General features: G+C 35.6%; 1 protein-coding gene and 1 pseudogene across 1 annotated transcript; one reads left to right on the forward strand and one right to left on the reverse strand.

Moving 5' to 3' along the window:
• The first annotated feature begins 3787 nt into the window (after positions 1 to 3787).
• On the forward strand, positions 3788 to 5305 carry LOC18046177 (annotated as a pseudogene).
• A 3061-nt stretch (positions 5306 to 8366) lies between these two features.
• LOC18046178 (BTB/POZ domain-containing protein At1g63850) lies at positions 8367 to 11532 on the reverse strand. Its single transcript, XM_006439434.2, has 2 exons — positions 10071 to 11532; positions 8367 to 9817 (listed from the first exon to the last, which is right to left on the reverse strand). The coding sequence occupies exons 1-2, from the start codon at positions 11088 to 11090 to the stop codon at positions 8876 to 8878; spliced, it is 1962 nt and encodes a 653-aa protein (XP_006439497.1). The 5' UTR covers positions 11091 to 11532; the 3' UTR covers positions 8367 to 8875.
• Positions 11533 to 15376: the final 3844 nt, after the last annotated feature.

Genomic DNA, 15376 nt, shown 5'->3' on the forward strand with positions numbered 1-15376 from the left:
AAAGAACTAATATTGAATTATTTTTTTTGCTTCGGGGTCTTTAGTGGTATCTGTCGTTAAAATGTAACATTGTTTCCTATGGCCGTACTTGGGTTTCTTTACAATTTTTCTCTAGTCCCCCATGACTCACACACTTGCTGAGCTAACTAGAATTTGAAGCAAATTAATTAGCTTCATATTATAGTGTTTAGTTTGTCAATCACAAGAGGTTTCTTATAAGTTTTGCTAGCTTTATGATTGGACGATTAAAGAGAAAAAGGAAAAACAGCTTTACTAGAAAGAAGAGACAAAATCTAATGAAAGCTACTCTTTTGTGTGTATTTAATTAAGTATTTTTTTTCTTTTTTTCTTTACTAATTTTATAATAAGCGAGCTGATTGGTTACGCTTTCTTCGGTGTTAAAAAAATAGTAAATTGAAAGAGAGAAGATGCATGTAAAAATAGTAAGAAAAACAAACTACCGTCGATTTTCATAGGCAGCATTATTGATAAGGTTTTATATATAGAGAGAAAACTAAATTCACTCACCCACCCACGGCATGAATTCGTAAAGAGCTTCTTTGTTTTGTAGCTTCTCGTATTCTTTTCATTGATGCCTTTTCCTTTTTCATTTTGTTAGTTGATTCGCTTTCTTTTTAACCGTAGTAATTGAAAGTGATATTCGAGACAATACCAAGTAATTAGTTAACCCTGCGTGCTCACATGTCTCTAAACATTAATTCACTTTCAGAGAAGCGAAACATAAATTTGTTGACCGAGCTAATGGCATCGGCAGCCGAAAGAGACCGGCTTTGCTTTCAGAAAAAAAAAAAATAATAATAATAATAATAATAATAAACGAATAAGGAATTAATAAGGTCAATGGTGGTTTGATTCAAAAATCAAAAAGGGTCAGCGTTAGTTTATTATTGAAGACATCATGAGATTTTACTTTGTGCGTTACGGAGACGGGCATTTGCTTGGAAATTAACACAGAGAGAGATGCTGGGTCAATCGCTAATCACTATGACTAATCGCAAGTGTATGTAACTCTTTGTCAATGGCCAAGTTTTTCGGTAACCAGCTTGGAGCTTTATTACTATGATTTATCGCCAGTTGCAGTTGACCTTCAAGTCAGCTATTATTATGTGCCTTTTTTTTGGGGTTATTCTATTCACTTTTTTTAAATATCAATTTATACAAAAAAAGTAAGCAATTTTGATCTGAAACCCTATTTCCCTGTAAGCTCGGGCATTTCTCGTGTCCATACAAGGACAACGAACAAATTTTGCATGCACCACTCATTAGCAACTCCCAAGAAACTAGTTGTACGACCACGTTTACATGTGACAAAAACTTATTCACTGATCTATATCTATGCGCAAATCGCGGAAACATAAAATTATTGAACTAAGATCTTTTAATTAAACAACTTTCCCACTGGCCTATAGAAAGAATATATGTATGTATATGTACATGGCTCACTAGGCTTGAATAAGATTAATGGTTGGTGGCTTCCCATACTTTTTGATCCAAAAAAGGCCATGCATAACCTCAACCATAAACCAAGTGGATATAGTACTCTTTTAGGCTGCATTAAATTTTCTTTTCGTCATCAAGGTATTATTTAGTAGAAATTAAAAAGAAAATGTTGATCCTCAACCATACAAGAAATCATTACTTTATAAGAAAAAAAAATTACATGAAACGTATTTTGAAAATCAACTCGTAACTGGTTAACAATCGATTCCAAGACAATATATGAAAATTCTCACGAATGACAACATCAAACTAAATCATATTATTGTATTAAAAATTGATTTTAATATGATATAATGCTAATGTGAATATAACCTTCAATTTCAAGAAGAAAAACTATAAAATTCTAACATTTAATACTAAAACGCCTTTTAGTTTTTTTGTCATGATTGTGTGAGCGTAGAGAGTGTGAGAGTCTGAAATAGAGAGAAATGAATTGGGGTTAAAATGGATAATTTCAAAAGATTAACGTACTGCTGATAATAAAAAGATTTTGTGATGACATCTCAAATAAATCTAATTAAAAATAAATGTACATAATTTTGTTTAAAGGCTAGGACGAGCTACAAGTGTCTTCGCCACTGATTGGACTTCGGAGGGCTTTCTTAAACTTTTCTCAAAAAAGAATAAATGAATAAATAAACGAATGAATAAAATGTAAAGAGATAATAATTTATTAAAGAGTGAACCCCACTCTTGGTCCACCAAAGGCTAGGAGCATATGAGTTTGAAAATGAAATGAAAACTGTTTCTGAACTTCGAGATTTTCTCTGGCTTTATTTATGGTATAAGAAATTATGATGATGGGCTATGCGAAGCCCATTTAAAATTTGATGTCCCTAGTCCATGCCAAGCCTTGTGGGTATTCATGCGCGAAGTGTGGCCCAACAATGGGAAACTTGTTCGCATCAAAAGAAAAACCAGTGAAATTCGATGGGTGGATTTGCTTAGATAAAGAAAAATTTAGGTCAAAACAGGTTGCTCAGGCAGAGAATTGATTAGGGATGGCAAAATCTAGATCCAGATCCGGATAAAGGTGCATTTATATCTGGATTTACATTTATATTATTATATCTGAATCTGTATCTAGACCCGTAAAAAAAATATGCGGATCCGGATGCGGGTAATATACATAATGGATGAGGTGGACATTTTGGATATCTGGATGCACAAAATTAAGATTCAATAATTTGAAATGTAATTTAGAAATTCAATAATTTAAAAATTAAAGTAATTAAATCAAAAACCTAATTAAAGTAATTCAAGTGAATCTAAAATTAAACTAATTTGTAAAGGTTTAGACATGATTTTTCACTAAATTTATGCTTTTACATATTAGTTCACTGAAAATACGAATATTGATTCGCTGGAAAGTAATTAACGTGGGCTTGGTAGTTGGCTCGCCTTTTGTGTTTCTGATTTTGGCCGATGGTGAGTGGTGGGGAGCAAGGATTGATTTTTGCCGTTTGTGAGTGGTGGGGAGCAGGGGCTGATTTTAGCCGCTTGTGGCTGTGGGTGGTTAGGAGCAGCCGAGCAATGGAGGCGTCAGTCAGCTGTCCACTGTCGGCGTGAGGCTGAGGGCGAGCAGGGGAGCAGGCAATGAGGCAAGGCGGGAGTAGGGCCAAGGGAGTAGCCGTGTGTGTTTTGAGGGTTACTGACTTACTGGATTTCACGATTTATTTTTTGCAATTTTAGCTTATATATTTTAATTATTTTCTAATAAAAAAATTAATTTAATTAATAATATAATTAAAATTAATCCATATTGGGATATCCAATTTTCTAAATGTATATGTATCTAAATTCAGATTAAGATATGTGCGGATTCTCATTCTTAGACTCCATATCAATATTTTTTAATATGCGGATCTAGATTTTTTCATATCCAAATTTTCCGGATCTTTGCAAATTCGGGCCGGACTCGAATTCTTTTGCATCCCTAGAATTCACCTTGATGACTTGAAGTCTTGAACGACATGTACCTCGTGGACTTGAAAGATATTTGCCCGTGTAATTTTACTGAACGATCTGTCTTTCCAGTACTTTGGTATTTATCCCCTGTACTTGCACAATATTTGTTCACAGTTGTTCTAATTACATGTGGTGGAGATATTGCTAATGAGCCATTGAGGTGTGGGCTAGAGGCATGCCAATATTTGCGTGCATAGTGAGCCTGACCGACTGAAGTCTTCAACATCAACGGCACATAATATAACCTTTTGAACAATCACTTAATTCCCATTGGCCTTCGGCTTGTTGATTTCGTTATCCTTTCGGTTCCCAAGCAATGGCCACCATTTTCCTCACCCCAGCTTCGAATTCAGCACCAACGGCAACACTTTCCGGACAACTTCTCCGACGAAAATCAAACTGTTATAACGCATTTAAATTCAAATGTTGCCATAAAACAGCAGAGACCATTCATTTACACCAAGGTAATGGAAAGGTAGGTTTTTCAGAAAAAGGTCATCAAGATATACACAGAGACCCTCCTCCTCCTAGACCCCGCCGGATAATATTAGTCAGACATGGGGAAAGTGAAGGTAACGTCGACGAGAGTGCTTATACGAGAGTCGCTGATCCAAAGATTGCACTCACTGAGAAAGGCAAGGCACAATCTGAAGAATGCGGCAGAAGAATTAGGCAAATGATTGAGCAGAATGATGGCGATGGAGCTGAACTTGATGACGACTGGCAAGTTTACTTCTATGTCTCACCTTATACAAGGACTCTTCAAACTCTGCAGTTCCTGGGTCGCGCTTTTGAGCGCTCCAGAATTGCCGGCATGACTAAAGAACCTCGTCTTCGGGAGCAAGATTTTGGTATTCATCCATTGTACCTCTACTCATCTAGCTACGATTTCGTATTATTATTATCTACAGTCACCCAAATTTCATTTTTAATTTGTTAACAATATTATTTTTAAGTTAAGGCTGTGTTGTCATGAAAAGGGAACTTCCAGGACAGGGAGAGAATGCGAGTTGAAAAAGCTGTTCGTTTGCTCTATGGTCGTTTCTTTTACCGTTTCCCCAAGGGGAAATTTGCTGCCGATTTTTATGATAAAATCACAGGGGCATGTTTTTCCTCCCCCCCCCCCCCCCCCCTTCCTCTCCCTGTTTTACTATTATTATTATCATTAAATCTCAGTCTGCTCGATCTTATATTCTTATTCACATCAGACTGTGACGAAGTTGACACTAAAAATTGAAAATGCAACAGGATTTAGAGAAACACTAAGAGCAGATATCGATCATGGGCGTTTTCAACCACCAGGGCACCGGAGCCAAAACATGAACATAGTAATAGTGTCTCACGGTCTCACATTACGTGTGTTTCTGATGAGGTGGTACAAGTGGACCGTCGAGCAATTTGAAGGACTCAACAACTTGGGCAATGGCGGCATTATTGTTATGGAGAAAGGTTATGGTGGAAGGTATTCAATATTCATCCATCCTTAATTTTCTCTTTTAAAATCTAAAAGTTCAAATTTGTCTAATATTATGTATTCAACAGGTACAGCTTGCTTGTACATCACACCGAAGAAGAGCTAAGAGAGTTTGGATTGACATATGAAATGCTGATTGATCAAGAATGGTAAACACTGAAATTGTTTCTTACATTTTATAGGTGTTGTTGATATGTGATTTTATCTGTTCCAGCTAACCTGGGTGGTTGTTTTCTTATAATTTTAAGGCAAAAATACGCAAGACTCGAAGACATAAATTATGATTGCCCACTGCTGAATTCTTTCTTCACACATCTTGACGACGGGCAATGTATAATTTAAAAAAAAAAAGACAAAAAATCTATTACTCGCCGGCAAAGGAAGAGAAGCAAAAAGAAAGGAACCGTCCAACAAACAGAAGATTCAGGCTCAAGTTTAAGAAGTAGGTAGATCTAGATCATATTACCAGGTAAAAGACTACACAATTCTGATTCCAAGAGAAAGGTCAAACGACACACAGCTGTCTGTAGATATATTCAACGATCAAATTTTATAGTGAAATTTACATCATAAATTGCAGTACAAGTTTCAGGGGAAAGCAGCATAATTCTCACTTTTTCTATCTCAAACTGTTGAACCTCAGTGTGAATAACTAATCATTATGTGGGGACTTCACTGCCACATTGCCTGCCAGACCTGGAACTAATTATTAAAAAACGGGACAATATTGCACGAACAAGATGCATTAAATTCACCATGGCAGAGCTAGGACAAGAATAAATTGACTTTTAATTGATTTGATCACATATTTAAGAGTCAGCGGCGGGTCAACAACTGGCGCTGGCCATTAAAGGAAAATGATAAACGAATTCAGGGAAGACAAAAAGACGATAGAATATAAATGAAAACTGAAAAGAAAAATATATAGATGTTACAGCATCTATAAATTACTTAATTAATTATGATAAATTACCAACCCAAATATCTTGTAACAAGTGATTAATATGCTACATCTCAGTGTAACAACCAAAGACCAGATCTAAAGTTATAGCTTTTTCAGTGTCATTTTGTTGTCAATGTATCTATACAAAAATAATTTATCAAGGCCTCTGTTTGTAGATCTAGATCTAACTTCTTACTTGTGATAAGCGAGATATAGAGACAGAACTGATTTTTCCTTTCTAAATGCAGATAGCTCACGTTGAGTAAATGAGAGGTGAGAGATGGAGAGAGACTAAAGATGGCTGTAAAAAAGTAATCTCTTTTTGTTACTTTTCTTTCTTCTTTTGATTATTTTATTTTTTAAATGAAAAAAGTAATAGACAAAAGATGGTGAGTGCTGTTGAAGCAACAGACATTGACGTGCCGATTTTTCTGTCATCCCTTTGTTGTCGCGGAGTTCAAATAGCAGAACTCTTAGAGAAAGGAGTGACCACTTGATCTCAACAAAAGCTCTAGAAAGAAAATCTACTTCATCATGCAGGACTTGCCTTGTATAAACAGAAGCTACTTTATAATGCCCCAAAATATTTATTTATCTGTCTACCTCCATCCAATGCGAGACAAAGAAAAAGGGTCTTCACCAATGTTATAATGAAATCGCTTCACAGGCAAATCCATCTCAAATCTCTTAGTACGAGGAACCAGAATCAACAACCAAAGCCCAAGTAGATGAAAAACAAGCACGGCCTATTAACATGTGGCCCAGCCACCAGCCAGGAAGTACCCTTTCCATCTTGATCAGAGCACAAGACAATATCTAATGGGCCAACTTGATCATGGAATACATCAAGCAAGCCCACAAATCCCCGATGGAAACGTGCATATGCTATCAGCAGCGGCGCATCAACTCGTAGCATAACATAACCAAATATCAAATCAATCATACGGAACGAACAGTTCCTCCTGATGCCTGTAAAAATTCCTACTTTGCATTCAATTCAATCACACTCTTGACAAGACCGAAAGCGAGAGGCTTCAATGTGAAGCGAATCAAAACGTTTTCAGAAGACTCCACTAAGCCAAAACGTAGCGTCTAACCTTTTGCTGAGCACAGACACGATGTCGCCCTCCCACTTACTTTGATTGGTAAACTTGGCAGTTAGGGGCACTCCATGGTACCGATTACCAAACGCTCTCATCCTTTTTATTATAATTATCATGATCTCCTTCTCTTATAAGTTTAAAACCACTAGAAGGAAAAAAAAAAAAGGGAAGAAAAGACATACATTGAATGTCAAATGCGATGTTACAATTAATATAATATACACACTCAATAATAACCACATAAATTATGTGGGCTCATTATTTGTGTGGTTGTTATTGAGTGTGTATGTTACATTAATTGTAACATAGGGACTCCCACATTGAATATATCAAAACAGCACAATTAAGCGTGTATTTATCAAATCGAAAAACTTCGATTTACTCCCAATTATAATTAGAATGCCGGTCTTCAATTTATTTCAAAATTTTGAAAACATCAATTTCTTAAGACAAAATATAATTTATTAACATGACTAATTTACATTTAGGTAAATTAAATTAAAAATAATCATTTGTTGCGGGTAAAAAGAATTTTATCTGTATATTTAGAGAAATTCTAAATTATATCTGTTGTACCATATTACCCATACAATAAGTAAAAAATGTCATGACATGAGTACATTTATTTTGTAAATTATCATGCAAGTGATGGTTATGTTAAACTCAATTACACATGTCATGCATGCATTAATTGATTGTAATACAACATATGTATTCTAGAATTATTCGTATATTCAACAACATATTTTATCTCGGGAATTGTGGCGTGATCATGGTGATTTCCTTCCTTTCCCAACATGCACTGCCTGATCTAAAAGTAAAAAATTTAGAAAGCTGTAGATAATTTAATGAGAATTCTGCAGAAAGAAACAAGGAAAGAACATCACAACATATTCATACTCCCACAAACAAGAAAGGAGTTATTCCCTTGCTCCACAAAAAGAATGTCATCCCTTGCTCCACAAAAAGAATGTGATTCCCATCATACCAGACTAAGAGAACTTATTCACAAGTTATTCTCACCAGTTACAACATAAGAATAATGAAACTTGAAGGAGATGATCTTCACTCCAATACTCACGAATTGAGACAACACTGGATCAATTCATATAGGTATAGCCAGCTACAAGTGAAAATGCAGTTGTAAAGAAAACTCAAGATCTAAATTTATGTTCACATGTCCGCCAAGTCCATGATGGCTAACAAAAAGTAACATAAAAATATGAATAACCTTCATATTTTATACCTGAACTAAGAATAGAAACTCAAGAAGAACCAATGACTGTGCATCAAACTAATAACAACAGTTTAAGTGAAACAATAAACCCATATGGCAGTACTGTAATGAGTAATGACAATTGTGGTAATCGTCTTAATTGAACTTGATTTTCTGAGACTTGAGAGAACACACGTAACATTGATCAACACAGCTCCAAAGTTTGTAATCAACATAATCCAAACTAACCAGAAGCTCCCTCTCCCTTGAGATCAACCCCAACTAAGAAAGAATATACAAGATGTATTTATAAACTAAATCCAACATAGCAATAGAGAAGTGTCAGGGGATCCATGAAAGGGCCAAAAAAACAAAGTAAGAAATTCTATCAAGTTTGACTTCATAAAAATATGGAAGTTGCAACTGGACAAAGTAATCTTCTTCCAGACTAAACCTGGTTAAATGACATCAAGCAAACACACAATCCCCTTGTGTGAAACCCATTTTCTCTGAAGAATTTCAAGTCCTGGTTTAGAAAGGAAGGAGATAGAAAACTAAAAATTAATGTGAAATTAGGTTTTAGTGATCATGAAAAGGTAATAGACCCCTTAGAGCATTATCTTTTGGCTCCAACATGGACTTGATCACTTCTATGAGTTCTCAATGGTTGCAGCTGCAATTCGTAATTGCTGCAGTTGCTCCTGCTCACCATTATGTCTCCAGAAAGCTCTCCTCCACCAGACTTCAAACCCTCTTTGTATATTCGGACAGTCTTCACCAGAATTCAAGAAACGATTAAACCAAGCAAGCAAAATTTCCTGTTGCCAAGCTAGAGGCAAAGTGAGAATCGTGTTACTAAGACCATCCTCAATTAAGTGACGATCAAGACCATTAGATGCCCTCCTCATCCACCCAAAGTCATCATAAAAAGGCTCCAACCAAGTCCGCAAAAGCAAGTATCGCACATCCTTTGTAGCCAATAACTGTGCTTTGCCAATGCCAACAAACAGTCTAGCAGTAACTCTACTAACCTCATACCTATGAACTGCAGGAACTTTGGGATGCGCCTCAGATATTTCAGATTGAGAAGCCCATATTTTTAGAAAGTCCTCAGCAATTTGCCTATCAATCAAGATGTCCAAAATCCAATGCAAATTATCCGCCTGACGTGCAATCTGACCCACTTCCTGCATCTCCCCTGAAGCTGCCTGGAGAAAATACTGGCGAAGCAATTGCAAACACCCATCACAAGCAGAATACAATGACTCCTTTCGAAGATCATTTTGAGAAGAATTTTCGTGAAGCATTTTCGATACCAACCCTTTCATCTCACGCCTTGCCTTCTCGTCTTTGCCTTCGAGAACTACATGTAAGAGCTTGAGAAGTACTTCCTCATTATCATTACCCTCTTCTGTTCCATTAGCAACTTCAACTGAAACCCTCTTCAAAACTTCACCAGCTCCCACGCCCTCAAGTCGAAGCTCAGATAACAATGAAGCCACCTTCTCTTCTTCATCCTCAGCCCACGGAGCAGCCTCTAGGTACTCCAAACAAGACAAAACCCCCGCATCAAACCCGATCGCAGCCGAAACCTAAAAGGAAAAGGAAACACCCTCAGAAAACCAACCAATTTAAATTGCATAACATGTTTATAACTTTCTCAAAGCATTAACTATTACATGGGGATTACCTTTAAATTCTCAATAAAGTTTTCTTTTAAGTTAATTTAATATCCCTAATTTCCTTCCTAATCCTAAAAACAGTTTCTAAGCAGTAAGCAACCAAAAATATAAATTAAAGATATAACTTTATGTAATATAATTGGAAAAATGACATTCCACATACCTTCAAAATATCAAGAACTTTAGAAACGTCCTCCCTCATCAACTTCTTCTTAAGATCCTTGCAATACATCAACCTCAAAGTCTCAATATAGACCTCCACGTCATCACAATCAGCAATCTCCACAATGTAGGGAAGAGTCGTTTTCTGCTGCTGTTTTGTCCAGCGATCCGACAACTTAACAGCGAAAAACCTACTGTGCGCCACAAGAATTTGCCTGTGCACGTTCAACGACAAACTAATCCCATCTTTAGAACTCAAAGTCAGCTTTATATCACTCGATGTTAACTCATTGAACTGGTTACCAGGGCTTCTGGTGAACAAGAGATCCGTTATTCTCTGCATTTTAAGCTGCTGGGTATCAAATGGTTGTTGCTGCTGAGGTTGCTGTTGGGTTGTTTTGGTGTTGTGGGCAACTGGGATCTGGGTTTTGGGATGAACGTCGGGTTCGCTAGCCATCATTTCGAAAAGGGTCGGACTGGATCGGGTTTTGTCCGGCGGAGGAGACATCGGGTTCAAAAGACCCGCCGTCAGAGCGGAGTTGAATTTGGTGAAACTCGACGGAAATGCCGAGTCAGATGAGTGGCCGTGGTTGGCTGGCGGTGGTGTCGCGGTGTGCGTGAAGTCCATGACCGGCGATAGACTGCCAGGAGAGAACCGAATCCTGAACGATGAAGGCGAGTCAGGTGTGAGAGTCGGGTCGGGATCTTTAACGGGGCTGCGGACGTGTCTCTGTGGCGGCTGTGGAGGAGGAGTAGGTGGTGGTGGGGAGGGGACTTGTAAGGGTTTGGAAGCGGGGCAGCACCAGGAGTTTTCGGGTGAGACAACAGTTGGTGGGTCGAGATGTCGGGTCGGGTAATGGGAGAAAGAGTCGGTGTTTGAAGCCGCTGAGGCAGTGGTGGTGTCTGAAGCTGAGGACAAAATGGTGGTTTCACGACACCTGCGGCGTTTGGGCTTTAAGATGGGCTGAGTTTGGACTTTGAAATGAGTTGCTTTTGTTGTTGTCGTTGCGGTTGTTGCCATGAAATGTTGTTGTTGTTGTGTTTGCGTGCGTGTTGTCTTTTAGTTCGGGTGGGATTAACAAGTGATTTTATTTTGTAGTTTTTGTTGTTACTTGGATTTGAGTACAGGGAGTTATAAATGGCGGTGCTTACGAGACAGAGGAAAGAGCGAAAAAATAGCGACTCTCGGCTGCTGAGACTCAGAAACTGAGCATTTAATGTGTATTGTCGATGAATGAAAGACGATGATATGTGGTTTAGTGAGTCAGCAGGCGAGCCTTTTTTTGGTTACTCAGCTGATGATGATGAGCTTTGTCTGGCCTTCGGATGCTCGCCTTGCCTACTGATTTTTCAAAAATAAAAGACAAGAAAAGAAAGAAAGAAAGACCAATGCAAAGTTGCGACTTCTTGTTGTTGTCGTGTGATATGTGAGACTGAGAGACGAGAAACAGCACGGCAGGCAAGGTGCAGGTTAGCCCCACAGAAAAAATTTTGGGGGGTTTTATTGTTTTCTTAATTAACTATTATTATCTTTTCAAAAAAATAATAATAATAATAACTATTATTATTACAGATCGAGCGTGAGCGTGTGCGTGTGCGTGTGCGTGGGGTGTCCGGGTGCGTGGCATGGGAGCATTATGTCATTTTTTGCTCATTGCTTGCTTCCATTGGCATTCGGCAGGATTGTATTTGTGGCTTTGTGCCAGGAGATTTGTTCTTGTTTTTCAATCTCAACTTCTTTTTATTGCTTTTTTTATTATAATAAAAATAAAAATAAAAATAAAAAGTTGGGCACTCTATATTAATAAGGGCCAATATAGTATAGTAGTAATATTATAAATTGTAAAGTTATCATCGTTATTTGCTTTGAATAAATAATCATTCGAGAAAATTTGTTCAAGGCTTAATTAAAGGTGGAGGACAAAGTACAAGCAGTGACTGGAAGTGATGTATAGTTAGGTCTTGTTTAACATTAAAGTGTTTTAATATTTGAGGTGTTGTGAAGTGTGCATATATATTTATTTTATAACTGTCAAATGAAAATTGACAGTGTGTGGCAATTATCATTTTTAAATAATAATTTTAATAAAAAGAGTGGAGATAAAATCAATTTAATTTTTAAAACATATGAACAAATATTTTTCACAATACTTTAGTGTCTTGATCTTTACTAGAACATAAACGAAGGAAGACAAGAGCAATGTTTGATTTTATAATTACAACTCTTTCATCATAGCTTGTGAGTCATGTCTTACTTGGCACTTCACTATATAAAATTTTATCATTGCACCTTTGGCATTCTCTGAAAGAAAATAATAGAATGCCATTGGCCCTTTTGAGCACCATCATGTGAAATAAAATCAAGCCTATCTCATGGTAGGCATGCGGCTAAAAGAAGGAGACGAAACCAATTAAAAACCATTTGTCTTTGTTGCTTCAAGCAAGTAAAGTATGATCTTATCAAATAAAAAATAAATAAATAAATAAATAAAGTATGATACTTATAACTAAAAGTAGTGCAAATTAAGCATAGAATTAGAATTATAATGGTGGACCAACACATAAATAGGCGCTGGCCTACATTAGCAGAAAATTGATAAATTTGAGTCCGACCATGTGAAAGCATTTGCATAGTTCTGAAGGAAATATGATACTCCACAATTCACGTGGTAATGATTTAACCTGAAAATCATGAGCTTTGATCATCAAGTCTCGTTCGTGGAATCAGTTGATTTAATGCTTTTTGCGATCCCGTGGAGGAAAATGCCATCAGCACACAACAGATCGACTTGCTGATAACGCCAAGGTATCTTAAATCCTTGAATGATGATGGTAAACTGATGCCTTACCATACAAACCTTCCTTAGAAATCGGGGAAGGGGGAAATGTGGTGTTGGACGATATTTGAATGGTTTATTATTGGGTTATTTCCGTCCTGTCCCCAGATTGTTCCGATAATTTTCACACGTATTTCAAATGTTTTGACTCGTTGCACCACAACCCCAAGTCCATTAATTGGATCATTCACGCCCTAAAAAATATTTGATGTGATAAATTAAACTTATTTAATAAGCTAATTGATGGAATTATTGTGTAATTACCTTTGATTAACTATTTTTAACATAGATAACAATTGCTGGAATAGGTTTTTGTGTCATTTAATTCTTTTTCAATTCAAAATAAGGGGCATTTTTTACATTTAATCAAATTTCAAACACTTCTATTAAAAATAATTGTCAAATTAATGGAAATGGGGGCACAATGAAAATTATTGAAACAATTTGGTGGACGATGGAAATTATCGATATATTTAGGGGTAGGGCATAAATAACCATGTTTATTATTATAGGAAGTCTTTTAATTTTGTTAACTAAAATAAAGAAAAATATATTTTGTAAAGACATGAAAAAAAAAAATTTAAAGAAAACTTGATTTTTAAAGATTTTTTTATTGGGCTGATATTTGATAATTTTTTTAGAAAATAAGGTAAATTGTACTTTTTATAAGCAGCTTATAAGAAAACCACTACACATTTTTAAAATATCTATTATAAACTTAATAGTTAGATAATAAAAGACAATTATGTATTATTTTTCTATAAATCCTAATAATATAAATAAAAGGCAACATCTTTTAAAACTTATGTATATTTTAGTCATTATATATTAAAATAATACTTTCGTAATAAAACTTATCAAATGCATGTATTCTAGCTTTCAAACTCATAACTACTACAACAATATAGTTTATCAAATACTAGACTACTTTTAATTAGTAGCTTATTTCACCCGTACTACACAAACAACTTAATTAATCAGCCATTACAATTCCAAATAGACCTCTAGTATGTTTGCTCGTTGCTCTATTATAAATAGGGTGTCTATATAACATTTCCATAAAAATCTTTCAATTTTTTATTCTTTAAACTACTTTGAAATTTTATTTACAACTTTATTTTACATGAGACTATTACTTAGATTGCAACTCATATTACATAAAACTACTACTAATATTTAAAATCATACTTTTTATGAAGTGCTGTTCAGATTTTTACCATTTCTAATATTCGAAAGATGTATGTTCAGATTTTTACCCTCACTAATATTCAAAGGATGTCTACTTTACTCACGTTTCATAAAGGAAAAGATTGCCTCCACTTAAATATACAGTATAATTGAGAAAAGAATTACCCCATAATACTTTTGTGGGGGTTCAGACTGCTGCCTTCAATAGCTTTAACCATTCAGCCTAGCTATTTTAAGGGTGAGACTATTTGTACTTTAAAATTTACTACGGACATTCATTTACTCTACGCAATCATTCAATAAATTTCAAAAATTAATTTTCACTTTGAATATTTTTAATTAAGTCCTCATTTTCTCTCTACACTCATAAAATATTCATAATACGCAAGTAATAAACATATTTCATTTCTAATGGTTCCTAAGCATATTATCGAGATTCAAGATTTGACTTGAAACTGTTTAATTGAGATTTGATCCTAGGCCTTAGCTACACAGCATCATAGATGTATATATTCCCTAAAAAATTAACAGGTTTGAGAATGTGCAACACATATACCCATATATCCAATATGCATCTCTGTTTCAATTTATTTTCCTTACTTTTTCAATGAGTTTTTTTTTCCATATTTCATTTTTATTTATTCTTTCTATTTCCTTTGATGTTCTCTGTGAATGGTGAGTGTGAAATTTTTTCTGTACACATTTGTTCGTCCCCTAGTAATAGTATTTCTTTAATTATATTAACGATCTTGATAGTAAATTTAATTAAAATTATTTTAGTGCATATAAAATTTTATCAAATTACCGTGTGGAAGATTGGAAGTACAAATTAGAGTCAAATAGCTCTTGCCCTTATCTTAATCCCGCTTCGAAATTCGAAAATTGGGCCTTTTTAACAAAATTTAAGGTTGTCGTTTCGTTATTGTTCATGGAAAGATGGAATTGAATATGAATTGCCGAGTAGCAAATCGAAATACATGTAATGGGCCTGGTGGCCCACAAAATGGTGTTCAATGGGCTAATACAGAAAGCCTCTTAACTGGGCCTATGGCCCAGATTTCGTAAGGCCATTTTCTGGATCTCCGATCGGGTATATTAAGGGTGTGTTTGGTATCGTTTTTGTCTAGTCATTTTTTGTTTTATGAAAACATAAAAATATAAAACTTGTTTGGTGGATGCGTTTTTAAAACATAAACAAAAAATATAAAAATAAAAAACTTTTTGGTTTCCGCTTTTTCTTTGTAGGTGTGGAGAACGCCAAATTGGCGTTCTCTAGCTTTTT

Source organism: Citrus clementina, unplaced genomic scaffold, assembly GCF_000493195.1.
Source record: "Citrus clementina cultivar Clemenules unplaced genomic scaffold, Citrus_clementina_v1.0 scaffold_3, whole genome shotgun sequence".
In the NCBI taxonomy this organism is placed as follows: Eukaryota; Viridiplantae; Streptophyta; class Magnoliopsida; order Sapindales; family Rutaceae; genus Citrus; species Citrus x clementina.

Coding starts and splice junctions, on each gene's coding strand:
- LOC18046178 (XM_006439434.2), bottom strand. CDS start 11,090: ATGGCAACAACCGCAACGACAACAACAAAAGCAACTCATTTCAAAGTC. Junction 9,818..10,070: donor AAGTTCTTGATATTTTGAAG/GTATGTGGAATG, acceptor TTTTCCTTTTAG/GTTTCGGCTGCGATCGGGTT.